This window comes from Scyliorhinus canicula, chromosome 9 (genome assembly GCF_902713615.1).
Source record: "Scyliorhinus canicula chromosome 9, sScyCan1.1, whole genome shotgun sequence".
NCBI classification, from domain to species: Eukaryota; Metazoa; Chordata; class Chondrichthyes; order Carcharhiniformes; family Scyliorhinidae; genus Scyliorhinus; species Scyliorhinus canicula.
The window spans coordinates 5,446,605-5,463,895 of NC_052154.1; the positions used below are offsets into that span (position 1 = coordinate 5,446,605).

Consider the following 17,291-nt stretch of genomic DNA (forward strand, 5'->3'; position numbering starts at 1 on the left):
TACAGATTGGAATCTAATCAAGGAGTTTGGGTGGTTTATATATAGAATAACGGATACCGGGAGTGATTTACAGACTGGAATCTAATCGCGGGGTTTGGGCGATTTATAAAAGAATAACAGATACCCGGGAGTGAGTTACAGACTGGAATTTAATCGTGGGGTTCGGGGTGGTTTATATATAGAATAACAGATACCCTGGAGTGAGTTACAGACTGGAATCTAATCGAGGGGTTCGGGACGGTTTATATACAGAGTAACAGATACCCGGGAGTGAGTTACAGGCAGGAATCTAATTGAGGGGTTCGGGTGATTTATATATTACATAACAGGCATCTGGGAGTGAGTTACAGACTGAATTTAATCGAGGGGTTCAAGGTGGTTTATATATAGAATAACAGATACCCTGGAGTAAGTTACAGACTGGAATCTAATTGAGGGGTTCGGGGTGGTTTATATATTGAATAACAGATACCCGGGAGTGAGTTACAGACAGGAATCTAATCGAGGGGTTCAGGGTGGTTCATATATAGAATAACAGATACCCGGGAGTGAGTTACAGACTGGAATCTAATCGAGGGGTTCAGGGTGGTTCATATATAGAATAACAGATACCCGGGAGTGATTTACAGACTGGAATCTAATCGAGGGGTTTGGGCAATTTATATATAGAAAACAGATACCCGGGAGTGAGTTACAGACTGGAATCCAATCGTGGGGTTCGGGGTGGTTTATATATAGAATAACAGATACCCTGGAGTGAGTTACAGACTAGAATCTAATCGAGGGGTTCGGGGCGGTTTATATACAGAGTAACAGATACCCGGGAGTGAGTTACAGACAGGAATCTAATTGAGGGGTTCGGGTGATTTATATATTACATAACAGGCATCTGGGAGTGAGTTACAGACTGAATTTAATCGAGGGGTTCAAGGTGGTTTATATATAGAATAACAGATACCCTGGAGTAAGTTACAGACTGGAATCTAATTGAGGGGTTCGGGGTGGTTTATATATTGAATAACAGATACCCGGGAGTGAGTTACAGACAGGAATCTAATCGAGGGGTTCAGGGTGGTTCATATATAGAATAACAGATACCAGGGAGTGAGTTACAGACTGGAATCTAATCGAGGGGTTCAGGGTGGTTCATATATAGAATAACAGATACCCGGGAGTGATTTACAGACTGGAATCTAATCGAGGGGTTTGGGCAATTTATATATAGAAAACAGATACCCGGGAGTGAGTTACAGACTGGAATCCAATCGTGGGGTTCGGGGTGGTTTATATATAGAATAACAGATACCCTGGAGTGAGTTACAGACTAGAATCTAATCGAGGGGTTCGGGGCGGTTTATATACAGAGTAACAGATACCCGGGAGTGAGTTACAGACAGGAATCTAATTGAGGGGTTCGGGTGGTTTATATATTAAATAACAGGCATCTGGGAGTGAGTTACAGACAGGAATCTAATCGAGGGGTTCAAGGTGGTTTATATATAGAATAACAGATACCCAGGAGCGAGTTACAGACTGGAATCTAATTGAGGGGTTAGGGGTGGTTTATATATAGAATAACAGGTACCCGGGAGTGAGTTACAGACTGGAATCTAATCGAGGGTTTAGGGGTGGTTTATATATAGAATAACAGGTACCCGGGAGTGAGTTACAGACTGGAATCTAATCGAGGGGTTTGGGGTGGTTTATATATAGAATAACAGATACCCGGGAGTGAGTTACAGACTGGAATCTAATCGAGGGGTTCAGGGTGGTTTATATATAGAATAACAGATACCCGGAGTGAGTTACAGACTGGAATCTAATCGAGGGGTTTGGGGTGGTTTATATATAGAATAACAGATACCCCGGAGTGAGTTACAGACTGGAATCTGATTGAGGGGTTCGGGTGGTTTATGTATAGAATAACAGATACCCGGGAGTGAGTTACAGACTGGAATCTAATCGAGGGGTTTGGGGTGGTTTATATACAGAATAACAGATACCCCGGAGTGAGTTACAGACAGGAATCTAATCGAGGGGTTCGGGGTGGTTTATATATAGAATAACAGATACCAGGGAGTGAGTTACAGACTGGAATCTAATCGAGGGGTTCAGGGTGGTTCATATATAGAATAACAGATACCCGGGAGTGATTTACAGACTGGAATCTAATCGAGGGGTTTGGGCAATTTATATATAGAAAACAGATACCCGGGAGTGAGTTACAGACTGGAATCCAATCGTGGGGTTCGGGGTGGTTTATATATAGAATAACAGATACCCTGGAGTGAGTTACAGACTAGAATCTAATCGAGGGGTTCGGGGCGGTTTATATACAGAGTAACAGATACCCGGGAGTGAGTTACAGACAGGAATCTAATTGAGGGGTTCGGGTGGTTTATATATTAAATAACAGGCATCTGGGAGTGAGTTACAGACAGGAATCTAATCGAGGGGTTCGGGGTGGATTACATATGGAATAAAATAAATTGCTTCCCTTGTGTTCTACTCTCCCCCCATTCATTCTCTGGCTCTGAACTCACTTATAAACCGCTAATTTTCAACTTGAAGTTGTGATGGGAAGGTATTGACCTGAAAGAGTGGGCGGGATTCTCCAGTGGCGGGATTCCCTGTTCCGCCGGCAGTGCACCCGGGTCTGCGGGATTCCCTGTTCCGCCGGCAGTGCACCCGGGTCTGCGGGATTCCCGACGGCATGGGGTGGCCACAGTGGGAAAATCCCAGTGGTCGGTGGTGGGAAAATCCCGCTGCTGGCGGTGATTGCTGCCGAGGAACACGCGACTGGCAGCCCGGATATTCCCGCCCATTAACTCTGCTTCTCTCTCTGCCCCGATGCTGCTGGTTCTACTTTCGGCATTCTCCGTTTTGATTTCCGACCTCCGGTATCCGCAGTGTTTGTTTCCATTTCTGTTGAATTTGCCCTCCGCAAATGTGTACTGATTATATCTGAGCTCTTACCTGACGCTACTTTTGGTCTTGTCAGGGTCCTGTGCCAAAACCTTCCCTACCAGCGTGCCAACGGGTAGGTTCTCGTAGACACGGAAAGTGTAGCGGGTTTTGCTGAACACTGGAGGCTCATCCACATCTAGTACATGAACTAGGAGAACCGTCTTGTTCTTGTACTTCACCCCATTCACTGTTGTGGGATTCTCCGCTTCCAGTTCAAGCCTGTGCAGTGGTTGCTGCTCAAAGTCCAGGGGCTGTGAGGATATGAAATGAACAGTAACTTAGCGGAATGAGTTGCAGCGCTGGTTTACCAGTCGGAAGAGGCTCACCGCTATCTTCTCAAGGGGAATTCGGGATGGGCAGCAAATGCTGACCTAGCCAGCCACGCCCCACACTCTTGTGAAAGAATTTTTAAAAATACAGCTTTACGTCAATTTACCTCCTTTACTGTTAGCAGCCCCTCTTGTGTGCGTGGGTCTGTTTCAATACGAAACATACTTTTCTGACCGACAAACGTGTAAACTATTCTCGCATTCTCTCCTTCATCCAGGTCCAGTGCTTTCACTCGCCCTATCGTAGCTCCAATCCTGGCTGTCTCTGTTACAGAATAGTTGTACATTCCTGCAGATAAAACGATACTCATATTCACATCAGGGATCGCTGGAAAATTAACAGTGCGTTGACACATGACATTATATGGCGCTAACACTGTTGCAGATGGAGGGACAACATCGTACAGCAATAAATTGTGGCGCTAACAATTATACTCAAAGCCGAGAGACTAGTACAATAGAGGCTTTATTGCTGTACGATGTTGTCCCTCCATCTGCAACAGTAGACGAAGGGTCTGAGCAGCTCTCATACATTTATACATAAGCTCCCTGTGGGCGGAGCTAGCCGGCAGGGGCTGACCGGAGGAACCTGTATTACAGGTACAGGCATACATCCCCCTACTGCAGTACACATAACTACAGTGGTTATCTCACCACACATTAACAGTGTGCACATTGGCCAGCAGTTCAGGGAATTAAGGGATATTTTTGAGTTGCAAAACTCCAGAATTTGCTGTGCATGCAATATTAGCCATTATCTGGCTAAATGGTGGAGTAGTTTGGATGGCTGCATCGTAACTTACTCTTAGTACTTACATTGCTGAGTGCTTACAACACTTCAATTACGTTGTGAGATACATACCTGATATTATGTTCGATGAGGTACATTTTGCAGCATTGATACAGCTATTCAGGATGGTCCATTACATCACGAAAAGTCACAATTACACGTGGGGCGGTTAGTAGCAACTGAAGGCTAAGGCTGGAATTCTCAGGCTGTTGGGATCCTTCATTCCCACCGACAGTGCCCCCCCCCCCCCCCCACCCCCCCACCCATGGGTTTCCCGGCAGCGTGGGGTGGCCTCAATGGGAAATTCCATCGACAGCGGTGGGAATGGAGAATTTCACCGCCAGTGAATGGCGTGTTGCCAAGTAACGGGTGGCTGGGGGACCGGACAATCCCACTCTAGATGTTTAAATTTGGGTTGACTGGAGGTGGGGGGCCGGCAGGGGTGGGGGGGGGGGGTGGGGGGGGTGGGGGAGGGCGTGGACATTAAGGAAATACAATTTGAAAGAGAGTCAGTGAGTGGAATAAAGTCCTTTAGCTATTTGAACCCATTGGTAACAAATGTCAAGCTTTCAGCAGTAGTTTTAACATTTTGTCAATGGTCTCCACTCAAGAAGGTGGAGGACATGAAGTCTAGAGAACAGAAACCAACCTTCTGGCCCACTGCTCTGTGCTTGCACATTAGCCTTTTCCTACTCCACTTCATCTCAACCGTGTTGTATTGATCCCTGTGCAAACACTCAGCTCTTTTGAATGCTGGAACTATTCAAACTGTTTTTAGGTATCAGTTCACTTTGTTTGATGGTACATTACTTCCCCGAGAGAGCCTGGAACTCTCTTTTCCTTTTTGCTGCCAACCAGAAAGTTGCCTATTTTGTAGAGAGCTTGGCTTGCTCCTAAACACACCAGCAGTAATGCTGATCAGGACTTCTTTGTATTTGCATCCATGTGCTGATCTACCTCCAGCTCTCCTGTGTGTCTGCAGTTCTCCTGTGTATCTGCAGCTCTCTTGTGTGTGTCTGCAGTTCTCCTGTGTGTATCTGCAGCTCTCCTGTGTGTCTGCAGCTCTCTTGTGTGTATCTGCAGCTCTCCTTTGTGTGTCTGCAGCTCTCCTGTGTATCTGCAGCTCTCATGTGTGTCTAAAGCTCTCCTGTGTGTCCAAAAGCCGCATGGCTGCTGGTCTTAACTTCCTTCCTGTTCGTACTGCTTCCAGGTCAAGGTTCTCCAGAACACATGGTCCAATATTTCTTATTATCCACAAAGATTTCAATGGATCTTTTTACAACTGATGCAAATAATCCTTTTCAAATATTTTAAAAACAGTGACAGATTCCACAGACATTTTAAGGAAATTAATAATTTTATTTTATGCACTGCATCCGGGTCAAATGTTGTCACAGTGTATCCTGTACCTTTCTTCCCTCGTGTCCTTATGTGGTTTTCGTTTAAATTCATCTATAACTTCCTAAGATAGGAGGAAGGCCGTGAAGGTGAAAAACGAGGAATCCAATTTTTCACACAAAGGATGAGGAAATCTGAAATGTTCCTCCTGCGTCATGAGGATGGGGGGGGGGGGGGGGGGGGGCTGTCAATTAAATATTAGAGACTGAGATAATTAAATTTTTATTGTGTTAAGATGTCAGGCTATAGTAATTGAGGCGTGCAAATGGATTTGTGATACACATCAACCATGATAAAACTGAATGGCAAAGTTGGCACAAGGATTTTAATGGTTCCTCCTGTTTTTATACCCCTGTGTTATTCACCAGTAAATGTGAGAGGATCTTACTTTGTGGGAAGTAGGGTACGTTGTCATCAATGTCGGTCAGAGAGATGTATACAGTAGCAGTTGAACTCATCCCGCCAGGATCTAGTCCCATGTCCTTGGCTTGGACAATGATTCGAAAGTCTTTCTCCCTCTCCCTGTCCAGGTCAGGGTTCTGAACACGTATGACTCCTATTAGAAAGAGAAGAACAATCATTATAATAATAATAATGATAATTGCTTATTGTCACAAGTAGGCTTCAGTGAAGTTACTGTGAAAAGCCCCTAGTCGCCACATTCCGGCGCCTGTTCGGGGAGGCTGGTACGGGAATTGAAACCGCGCTGCTGGCCTTGTTCTGTATTACAAGCCAGCTGTTTAGCCCACTGTGCTAAACCATATCACAATATTTGTAATCAATATCCTTTTACATAAATGTAACTGAGATTCAGCGCAGGCAAACTCCAAGAAGAAATCAAGACTTGAAATGATGTCCTGGCCTTTTTGCATCGATGAGAAATGTCTCATACAATGGGTCAGGTTAATGTATTACACATAAGGTGCCACAGAGAATTCATTTCAGTGATTTTGGTTGAGGGATAAATATTGGCCATAGACCTCCCCTGCTCTGTTTAAAAATAGTGACCCTGGGCTCTTTTACATCCTTCCCTGCGAGGGTACATAGAGCAACAATTTGACGTCTAATCTGAAAAATAGCATCACCAACAGTACTGCATTTAGGAATCCCAGCCTGGATTGAGTGCTTGATGTACCATCAATTGAACGCGAGACGAGTTGCTGAACAAAAGTATGGCTTTAATATACTAGATGTTAAGCCCTGCGGTCGATTACAATAGAAGGACGACCGCCGGGAGTACTGGGTATTTATACCCCGTCCTGGAGGCGGGGTTAACTCAGCCTCTCGACCAATCGGGGAGCCGTCACATGACTGGTCTCAACCAACCGGTCGAGGGGCACATGACCGACCAGGGCCAATGGTAAGCCGGTGTTCTGCACCAATGGCAGGCAGCTATGCTAATCATACCACCACAGTGCTCAAATCTCCAAAGTGAGGCTCAATGTGAGAGTAGCATTGCTTATTTGTCCTGTTACTAATGTATGGTTATATGGATCTGGGCGATCATGTGGTGCAGTGGGCAGCATCCCAGCCTCCGCGTCAGAAATTCCTGGGTTCAAGTCCCACTCCAGGACCTGATGGCCGAGAAAGGTGTGTTCATAACGCGGCCAAACAGGTTGATTAACAACCTGCAAACCCTTCCACCACACGCCGCTGGCTGACGGGATGAGCGGGAGAGACTCCTGGCCAACCATGTGATGGAAAGAAAGTTGGAGATTCTGCCATCACAATCTATAGCCCACGGGGCATGTAAAAGGGCATGATGCCACAGCACCTGGCACTCCTTACAAGATCTGTAACCCACCTTCACCACATGGACCTGAGCGAGGCTATCTAAAGAGACTGCCACTGGCAGTGAGTAGAAAGGTGGAAGATTGGAGGGTACGCACCCTGTGGCATTCCCATGAAAGCCCATTCAAACTTTGGCCACGATTCTCCCAGAGGCCCGATGCCGTCATGAAACCTGGAGAGGCTCACGACGTCGTCGGAAGCCTCTCCCGGCTCCCTATTCTCCCCTCCCCGGGGGGATAGGCGGGCCGTGTCGGGAAACTCGGCCACGGGGCCTTGACGCTGGCGTCAAGGCCTGGCGCGCCGAAAATGATGTGGCTGACGCGCCTAATGACGTCAGCCACACATGCGCAGGTTGGACAGCTCAAACCTGCGCATGCGCGGTTGCCGTCTTTCCCCTCAGCCGCCCTGCAAGACGTGGCGGCTTGATCTTGCGGGGCGACGGAGAGGAAATAGTGCGTCCGATTGGGACGCCGGCCTGACGATTAGTGGGCCTGTCCCCTCCCGAGCACAGTCGCGGTGCTCATTCCCCAACAGGCTACCTACAAGCCCCAAACGGGCATCTCACACCCGTTTCACGATGGCAGCGACCTGGTGTGGTTGCCGCCGTCGTGAAACGGTCGCGAACGGCAGGCCGCTCCGCCCATCGGGGTCGGAGAATCGCAAAACGCGACATGCCATTTTGGCGGGGGTGGGGGGGTGGGTGGGAGAATAGCGGGAGGTGCGGGAGCAGACCTCCCGCTATTTTCCCACCCATCCTGGGAGTGGAGAATAGCGCCCTTTGAGTCTCAAGAAACAAGGACTTAATAACTAATTTGTGCACATTAACGCCCAACAAATCACAATCCAAAAAGATGTGCGGGGTAGGTGGATCGGCGACGCTATATTTCCCCTTAATTGGAGAAAAAAAGAAGCGGGTTCTCTAAATTTAGGGAACAAAAAGCTCCATTAACTTTGGCGGGAGTGGGAAATCTCGCCAGCGGGATGGGCTGTAAAATCCCACCCCCTGTCTCGTGCTTTCAGGGAAGGCTTGTCTCATCCCCAACAGTTTGATTGAGTGGGCTTGGCGGAGGTCCGGGAATATGCTTACCTGTCATCTGTTCAATAAAGAAATTCTTCTTGTCGTTCAGGATCTTGTAGGTTACGTTTGTGTGCTTGCCGACAGTGGGGTCGTCAGGGTCGTGAGCACTCACCGTGAGAACAGAGGTCCCTGAGAAGATGTTAAAATCACACTGATCACAAATTATCATGTGGTGCATTGAAATCCCACTCTGTTGACGATATTAATGAATGTTAATGCCCAATGCGTCTCTGTGACATTGCTCTCTCCCTCCACTTTTGTGACAATATTAAACTGTTTATATGAAAGAGGTTATTAAGAGGACACAGGAATGTCACAGGAAGGATGTGAATCATCTGCCCCTTGGTATCTCAGTGACATCTGTCCATTGCTTGTAGCGAGGGACAGAGAGTCACCTATTGTCCCCAATCCGGTTTTGTTGTTACTCTGTCTGTGCCCGTTGAGGGTGAAACAATGATCCGTATTACAGCCCAAATATCAGAAATAGCTCATTCCTATTCATGGTGAACATTAACGGGTTGCAATACCGTGAGTGCCACTTTGCATTAAAGTAAAAAGCGGTGGAGTAGGCTATTGCTCATATTAGCAAAGCGACTCCCATCCCAGACAGTGGACGGAAACGGAAATTTGCGGACACACAGCGAGGAGACTTTGGCAACGGCGAGGAAATTCAGCAATAGGTATCCATATTGAAGCCTGTGCTGAACCTGCCCTGGGAGTATTTGATGGGGACAGTGTAGAGGGAGCTTTACTCTGTGTCTAACCCCGTGCAGTACCGGTCCTGGGAGTGTTTGATGGGGGCAGTGTAGAGGGAGTTTACTCTGTATCTAACCCCGTGCTGTACCTGTCCTGTGAGTGTTTGATGGGGACAGTGTAGAGGGAGCTTTACTCTGTATCTAACCCCGTGCTGTACCTGTCCTGGGAGTATTTGATGGGGACAGTGTAGAAGGAACTTTACTCTGTATCTAACCCCGTGCTGAACCTGCCCTGGGAGTATTTGATGGGGACAGTGTAGAGGGAGCTTTACTCTGTATCTAACCCCGTGCTGAACCTGTCCTGGGAGTGTTTGATGGGGACAGTGTAGAGGGAGCTTTACTCTCTATCTAACCCTGTTCTGTACATGTCCTGGGAGTGTTTGATGGGGACAGTGCAGAGGGAGCTTTACTCTGTATCTAACCCCGTGCTGAACCTGCCCTGGGAGTATTTGATGGGGACAGTGTAGAGGGAACTTTACTCTGTATCTAACCCCGTGCAGTACCTGTCCTGGGAGTATTTGATGGTGACAGTGTAGAGGGAACTTTACTCTATATCTAACCCCGTGCTGTACCTGTCCTGGGAGTATTTGATGGGGACAGTGTAGAGGGAACTTTACTCTGTATCTAACCCCGTGCTATACCTGTCCTGGGAGTATTTGATGGGGACAGTGTAGAGGGAGCTTTACTCTGTATCTGACCCAGTGCTGTACCTGTCCTGGGAGTGTTTGATGGGGACAGTGTAGAGGGAGCTTTACTCTGTATCTAACCCCGTGCTGTACCTGCCCTGGGAGTGTTTGATGGGGACAGTGTTGAGGGAGCTTTACTCTGTATCTAACCCCGTGCTGTAGCTGTCCTGGGAGTGTTTGATGGGGACAGTGTAGAGGGAGCTTTACTCTGTATCTAACCCTGTGCTGAACCTGTCCTGGGAGTGTTTGATGGGGACAGTGTAGAGTGAGATTTACTCTATATCTAACCCCCATGCTGAACCTGTCCTGGGAGTGTTTGATGGGGACAGTGTAGAATGAGCTTTACTCTGTATCTAACCCCGTGCTGTACCTATCCTGGGAGTGTTTGATGGGGACAGTATAGAGGGAGCTTTACTCTGTATCTAACCCCGTGCTGTACCTGTCCTGGGAGTGTTTGATGGGGACAGTGTAGAGGGAGCTTTACTCTGTATCTAACCCCGTGCTGTACCTGACCTGGGAGTGTTTGATGGGGACAGTGTAGAGGGAGCTTTACTCTGTATCTAACCCCGTGCTGTACCTGTCCTGGGAGTGTTTGATGGGGACAGTGTAGAGGGAGCTCTACTCTGTATCTAACCCCATGCTGTACCTGTCCTGGGAGTGTTTGATGGGGACAGTGTAGAGGGAGCTTTACTCTGTATCTAACCACGTCCTGTACCTGTCCTGGGAGTGTTTGATGGGGTCAGTGTAGAGGGAGCTTTACTCTGTATCTAACCCCATGCTGTACCTGTCCTGGGAGTGTTTGATGGGCACAGTGTAGAGGGAGCTTTACTCTGTATCTAACCCCGTGCTGAACCTGCCCTGGGAGTATTTGATGGGGACAGTGTAGAGGGAGCTTTACTCTGTATCTAACCCCGTGCTGAACCTGTCCTGGGAGTGTTTGATGGGGACAGTGTAGAGGGAGCTTTACTCTCTATCTAACCCTGTTCTGTACATGTCCTGGGAGTGTTTGATGGGGACAGTGCAGAGGGAGCTTTACTCTGTATCTAACCCCGTGCTGAACCTGCCCTGGGAGTATTTGATGGGGACAGTGTAGAGGGAACTTTACTCTGTATCTAACCCCGTGCAGTACCTGTCCTGGGAGTATTTGATGGTGACAGTGTAGAGGGAACTTTACTCTATATCTAACCCCGTGCTGTACCTGTCCTGGGAGTATTTGATGGGGACAGTGTAGAGGGAACTTTACTCTGTATCTAACCCCGTGCTATACCTGTCCTGGGAGTATTTGATGGGGACAGTGTAGAGGGAGCTTTACTCTGTATCTGACCCAGTGCTGTACCTGTCCTGGGAGTGTTTGATGGGGACAGTGTAGAGGGAGCTTTACTCTGTATCTAACCCCGTGCTGTACCTGCCCTGGGAGTGTTTGATGGGGACAGTGTTGAGGGAGCTTTACTCTGTATCTAACCCCGTGCTGTAGCTGTCCTGGGAGTGTTTGATGGGGACAGTGTAGAGGGAGCTTTACTCTGTATCTAACCCTGTGCTGAACCTGTCCTGGGAGTGTTTGATGGGGACAGTGTAGAGTGAGATTTACTCTATATCTAACCCCCATGCTGAACCTGTCCTGGGAGTGTTTGATGGGGACAGTGTAGAATGAGCTTTACTCTGTATCTAACCCCGTGCTGTACCTATCCTGGGAGTGTTTGATGGGGACAGTATAGAGGGAGCTTTACTCTGTATCTAACCCCGTGCTGTACCTGTCCTGGGAGTGTTTGATGGGGACAGTGTAGAGGGAGCTTTACTCTGTATCTAACCCCGTGCTGTACCTGACCTGGGAGTGTTTGATGGGGACAGTGTAGAGGGAGCTTTACTCTGTATCTAACCCCGTGCTGTACCTGTCCTGGGAGTGTTTGATGGGGACAGTGTAGAGGGAGCTCTACTCTGTATCTAACCCCATGCTGTACCTGTCCTGGGAGTGTTTGATGGGGACAGTGTAGAGGGAGCTTTACTCTGTATCTAACCACGTCCTGTACCTGTCCTGGGAGTGTTTGATGGGGTCAGTGTAGAGGGAGCTTTACTCTGTATCTAACCCCGTGCTGTACCTGTCCTGGGAGTGTTTGATGGGGATCAGTGTGGAGGGAACTTTACTCTGTATCTAACCCCGTGCTGTACCTGTCCTGGGAGTGTTTGATGGGGACCGTGGAGAGGGAGCTTTACTCTGTATCTAACCCCGTGCTTTACCTGTCCTGGGAGTGTTTGATGGGGACAGTGTAGAGGGAGTTTTACTCTGTATCTAACCCTGGGCTGTACACGTCCTGCGAGTGTTTGGTGGGGACAGTGTAGAGGGAGGTTATCAGAGTATCTTTGACCCTGTTGACTTGATTTACTTTGTTCTTACCTCTATCAGACATCTCAGGAACAGTTCCATTAAATGGGTCTTTTGTAAATATGGGTGCATTGTCATTCAGGTCCAGGACGTGAATGCTGAAGTTGGTTGAAAGACCCACTTGTTTATTAGACTTTATGTTAATCACAAGTCCTTCTAGTTTATAACGAGCCTTGACTTCTCGGTCCAACTCTCGGTAGGCACTGATCTTTCCATTGTCCGGATGCACCTTAAAAATAGATCCGACCCCTTCACCACGGAGTTCATATTTAGTTATTCCTTTGCTGTGCCACCTTGAGTTAATCTGGGGAGAACATAGGCATATTTCACCATTAAACTTTTGGGTATACAGTGTCCTTTCCCCCAGCTGTGGTGCCCACATAAACCCTAGTCACACATCAGCACCCTTCACCCATGTGCGCTGACCTGTGAAGGGGCTCAGTCTAGTGTGATGTTCTGCTAAAATACTCGAACTAGTCTTCAAATTGCTCTGTGGAAAGCTGCATGTGGAGCTTTAGGAATACAAAGATAGTTTTAAGGGATTTATATTTGTATTGCTAAACATTGGAAATAATGCACAGTTTTCTGTGCTGGAAAGGTTAAAATCTGTAATTAATTTCACGCTGGACAAAGGTCTTTGTATGTGTGGGGGTTGGTTCAGTTCCAACTATGTTTCTTTTGTGCTTCGAGAGGGCTGCAGCGTGAAGAATAAACAAACTTGCAATGGTTGCTTAGCAACTGGGGCCTTGTAAGGTAGAGAAGCTTTTCAGTTTTACTATAGCTAATTTGATTGCAATCGGAGAAAGGTAGTGAGAGAGAAGGCAGCTCTCACAGTTCTGCTGGAAGCAGTTGGTTTAGAAGGTTTGAGAGTGAACATCTCTCTCAGCTTTGCTAGAAGAAAAAACATACTATGGCGTGATGGCTAAGAGAACAAGTGCAGAGATCTGAGGAGCAGTTTAGTTAAGGAAACTAGAGAAATGAAGATAGGTTTCCAAGTCGTCTGAGGCTAAAGGTATTAGAACAGAGCTCTGTTCAGGAAAGGCAGACTGAGCGAAGACAAAGCTAAGACGAAGGCTAGGACACCAGAAAGATATCTGGTTTTCTGAACTGAGTTTCAGTTTTGTGAGATTTTACGACGGCCTGTGGCTCATAAATTAAAATATCTATGGAATTCAATGGCTGGATTCTGGAGTTTGTGTAAAGACAGTTAAGACATAGGAAACCGAAAAGTGGGTAAAGTAAACCCCTGGACAGGATTCGCCATTAAGAGTGGAGCCAAAACTTTGTTTAAAAGTGCCATTTGGAAAACCTGGTCTGGATTTCGGTGTTCAAACCACTAAGGGATAGCATACTTATGAGAATAGATTTGAAAGTGTGTTTTTGGGAGTGGAGTTTGGAAACTCTCACCTGGCAATCATCTGGGGGGATTTTGAGGCGACATCGACAAATATTCACTGGGGATTCAGAGCGAGTGTGTGCATTTGACCACAACCATCTCGTGTGCTTTAATGGGACTTTGTGTGTGAATGAGACCATTGCAGCTTTAGATGTACTTTGCGATCCATGCTAACCTTTAAACCTGTGTGTATTTGTTAAGCTACGGGGAGTAAAGGAGTATTGTATTATAATCCACTTTTTCCTTGTTTAATAAATGCTTGTTGTTAAAACTAATTAGCGGTCTTGTGACTCTGTTCCTCGACATTTTATATTAAAAAAGTAAACGTTGCGGTCATTTGAGCCATTCTGGGATCTCCCCGTTGATTTATAACACCAACTGAGATCGTGACAACATGATTAGTTTCATTGCTGTAACAAAGAGGCAGCATCGATACAATGCGCTGATGGGTCCACGGCATTATGAATCTGTATTCCTTTCAGAAGATGATAAAATTTGCCTGCTTCTTAGTCCCCCACTCTGTTTTGTTTAATGAATCTGGTTCTGTTACTGGCATGGCAACTGATTTCCCTATTGTGCGGTTTCCTCTTTCTGTGTTGGCTCTGCCTCCATCGCTGGCACTCCACTTCTAGATCACAGGATTCTGGGTTCAATTCTCACTCCAGAGCTGACACTCCAGTGCGGTACTGAGGCAGCCCTGCACTGCCGGAGGCAAGGTATTTTAGATGAGATGGCCAACCATCTGCCTGCTGGGGACGATGTCATATTGTGTCATATCTGTTCCACAGGGACTTTTAAAAATTCTTACACGGGATGTGTAGCTGGGCCAGCATTTATTGGCCATTCTAATTGCCCTTTCGACCGAGTGGCTTGTTAGGCTGTTTCAGAGGGCAGTTAAGAGTCAACCACATTGCTGTAGATCTGGAGTCACATGTAGGTCAGACCAAGTCAGGACGGCAGATTTCCTTCCCAAAAGGACGTGAGCGAACCAGATGATTTTTTTCACAATTGTTTCATAGAATTTACATTACAGAAGGAGGCCATTCGGCCCATTGAGTCTGCACCGGCTCCTGGAAAGAGCACCCTACCCAAGGTCAACACCTCCACCCTATCCCCATAACCCAGTAACCCCACCCAAGACTAAGGGCAATTTTGGACACAAAAGGCAATTTAACATGGCCAATCCACCTAACCTGCACATCTCTGGACTGTGGGAGGAAACCGGAGCACCCGGAGGAAACCCACGCAGACACGGGGAGAACCTGCAGACTCCGCACAGACAGTGACCCAAGCCGGAATCGAACCTGGGAACCTGGAGCTGTGAAGCAATTGTGCTAACCACAATGCTACCATGCTGCCCAAATGGTCATTATTGGCTGAATTCAAATTGTACCATCAGCCCTGGTGGGATTCGATCCCAGATCCCCAGAGCGTTACCCTGAGTCTCTAGATTACTAATCCAATGCCAACCCCACAATGCCACTGCCCCCAAACGCAGAGCCGCGGTTCAGGAAGGCAGATCACCACCACCTCCTCAAGGCCAGCGACAGCCACATCCCAAGAATGAATATTAAACAATCCTAAGGCACTATTTTGAAGAAGAGAAGGGCCACTTCTCCTTGGTGTCCCACCCAATATTTATCCCCCAATCGCCATTACAAAACATAAATTTTAATAATAATAATCTTTGTTACATTGCTGTTGTGGCTGTTTGCTGTGTATAACTTGTATTTCCTGTATTACATCAGTGACAACACTTCAAAAAGTACTTCACTGGCTGTAAATTGTTTTAAGAATGTATGGTGGTTGTGAAAAGTGTGACATAAATGGAAATCTTTTTTCTTTAGATCCTCTTATCCATTTAATTTGAGCTTTATAAATATTGGCCCAGGACACAAGGGTCAACTACCTTGCTCTAATTCAGATCGTCGCCGTGAGACCTTCTACATCCACCTGAGAGGGGAGGTATTTAATGTCTCATTTGTGGAAACAGCGCCTCCAACAGCGGGGTCCTCCCCCGGTACTGCGCCAGGATTGTCAACCTGGATTTGGTGGTGGAGATGCCGGAGCCAAACCTAATCCCACAATCTTCTGGGTCAGAGGTGAGAGCGTTGCTCACTGAACTATATTTGATAACAAAGTCGACGAGAGAGGGGGCCCTAAATGTAAGGTTAGCTGACTTTTGGTGTTTGAACGACAGAAGTCGCCAAGGAATACCTAATTAAATATGGACACAGGTGATGGTACCTCGCAGCTGTATGTGTAATTTACACATTTCATTGTTTAAGGATGGGCCAACACCTGAAGACGATGGAGTTTCATGACTGCCTGCCTCCACAGCTATTTTACTTCTGTATTAAAATATTAGCTGAGAGCTGTTTGTGGGCAGATCTAACATGTCCATCAGGATCATTAGTTGTCAGCCAGTCTGAGCACCAGGCTCTGAACTAAGTAGCAAGCCATAAGGCAGCCAAGTACTTAATGTGTTCCAGTTCCAACGTTCACCTGGGAACCAACCTCTGAGATATTCGACAACAAGAAACCTCACACCCTGCTATGAGCTCTTCACTTCACAAGACCCTCACTTCAACTTTAAATATGGCGAGGCAGTGATGCAATGGTATTGTCACTGAATTACTACACTACAGGCCCAAGGCAGATCTGGGGACCTGGGTTCGAATCCTGTCACGGCAGATGACGAAATCTGAATTCAATAAAAAAATCTGAAATTAAAAGTCTAACTAATAATGACCATGAAACCATTGTCAATTATCGCAAAAATAAACATCTGCTTCACTAATGTCCTTTAGGGAAGGAAATGTACCGACCTTGCCATGCCTGGAATCTCTGCAGTGCAGAAGGAGACCATTCAGCCCATTGAGTCTGCACTGAACCGTTGAAAGAGCACCTCACCCTGACCCATCCCCCCACCCTGTCCACGTAAACTGATCTTGGACACGGGTAATTTATCATGGCCAATCCACCTAACTTGCACATCTTTGGACTGTGGGAGGAAACCAAAGCACCCGGAGGAAACCCACGCAGACATGGGGAGAACGTGCAAACTCCACACAGACAGTCAGTCTCCTAAGGCTGGAATTGAACTTCAAGTGACTCCAGCCCCCCGAAATGGCGGGATGTTAGGAATGGGCAATAAATGCTCATGTCTTGTTAATGAATTTTTAAAAAGTCCAATCAATAAATCACAGGCTGCCAAGTGCTAGACTGGACATCATAAATCATTAACTGTAATCTGTAAAGGAGCACTATCTTTATCTGTATCCAATCTTTGTGTACATGTATGAGACTGTGTAGGCCGTTGTGTTAATTCAGGATAAGTGAGTGAGAATGAATAGCCATCTTTATTTTTAAACTCACAAAGACTTGCTGCTGAATTATATAATTGGCAAACACTCTCTAAGATTAAGAAAATACATCCATCTTGTACAATATTGATTATCGACAGTAGGAGAAAACATGCACTCTGCCTGTAAAGCTGCGGAGTAGAAAGGGGTTAAACGTTAAGGAACCTTACCTGTCCGATTTGTTTGGGTTTTGTTTCGCCCTCCCAGCAGGTAAGCTGGTTCCAGATCCAGTCTGATTGAAGGCCAGTGCTGTTGCCTTTTATGCTTGGCCCTGATTGTGCTGCACAACCCAGAATGTAGACCATCAGCAATAGGGGGAGCATTGTTCTGACCACCAACCTGTAAACCAAAGCAAA

General features: G+C 46.8%; 1 protein-coding gene across 1 annotated transcript in view; it reads right to left on the reverse strand.

Moving 5' to 3' along the window:
• LOC119971086 (cadherin-5-like) overlaps window positions 1-17,291 on the reverse strand; it is a 72,580-nt gene that overhangs the window by 11,108 nt on the left and 44,181 nt on the right. Inside the window, exons 2-7 of the mRNA XM_038806238.1 lie at window positions 17,106-17,274; window positions 12,187-12,478; window positions 8,363-8,482; window positions 5,873-6,040; window positions 3,404-3,585; window positions 2,977-3,218 (exon numbers count right to left, since the gene is read on the reverse strand). Coding sequence (XP_038662166.1) covers window positions 2,977-3,218; window positions 3,404-3,585; window positions 5,873-6,040; window positions 8,363-8,482; window positions 12,187-12,478; window positions 17,106-17,258 — 1,157 coding nt within the window. The 5' untranslated portion in view covers window positions 17,259-17,274. The remainder of the gene's footprint in view (window positions 1-2,976; window positions 3,219-3,403; window positions 3,586-5,872; window positions 6,041-8,362; window positions 8,483-12,186; window positions 12,479-17,105; window positions 17,275-17,291) is intronic.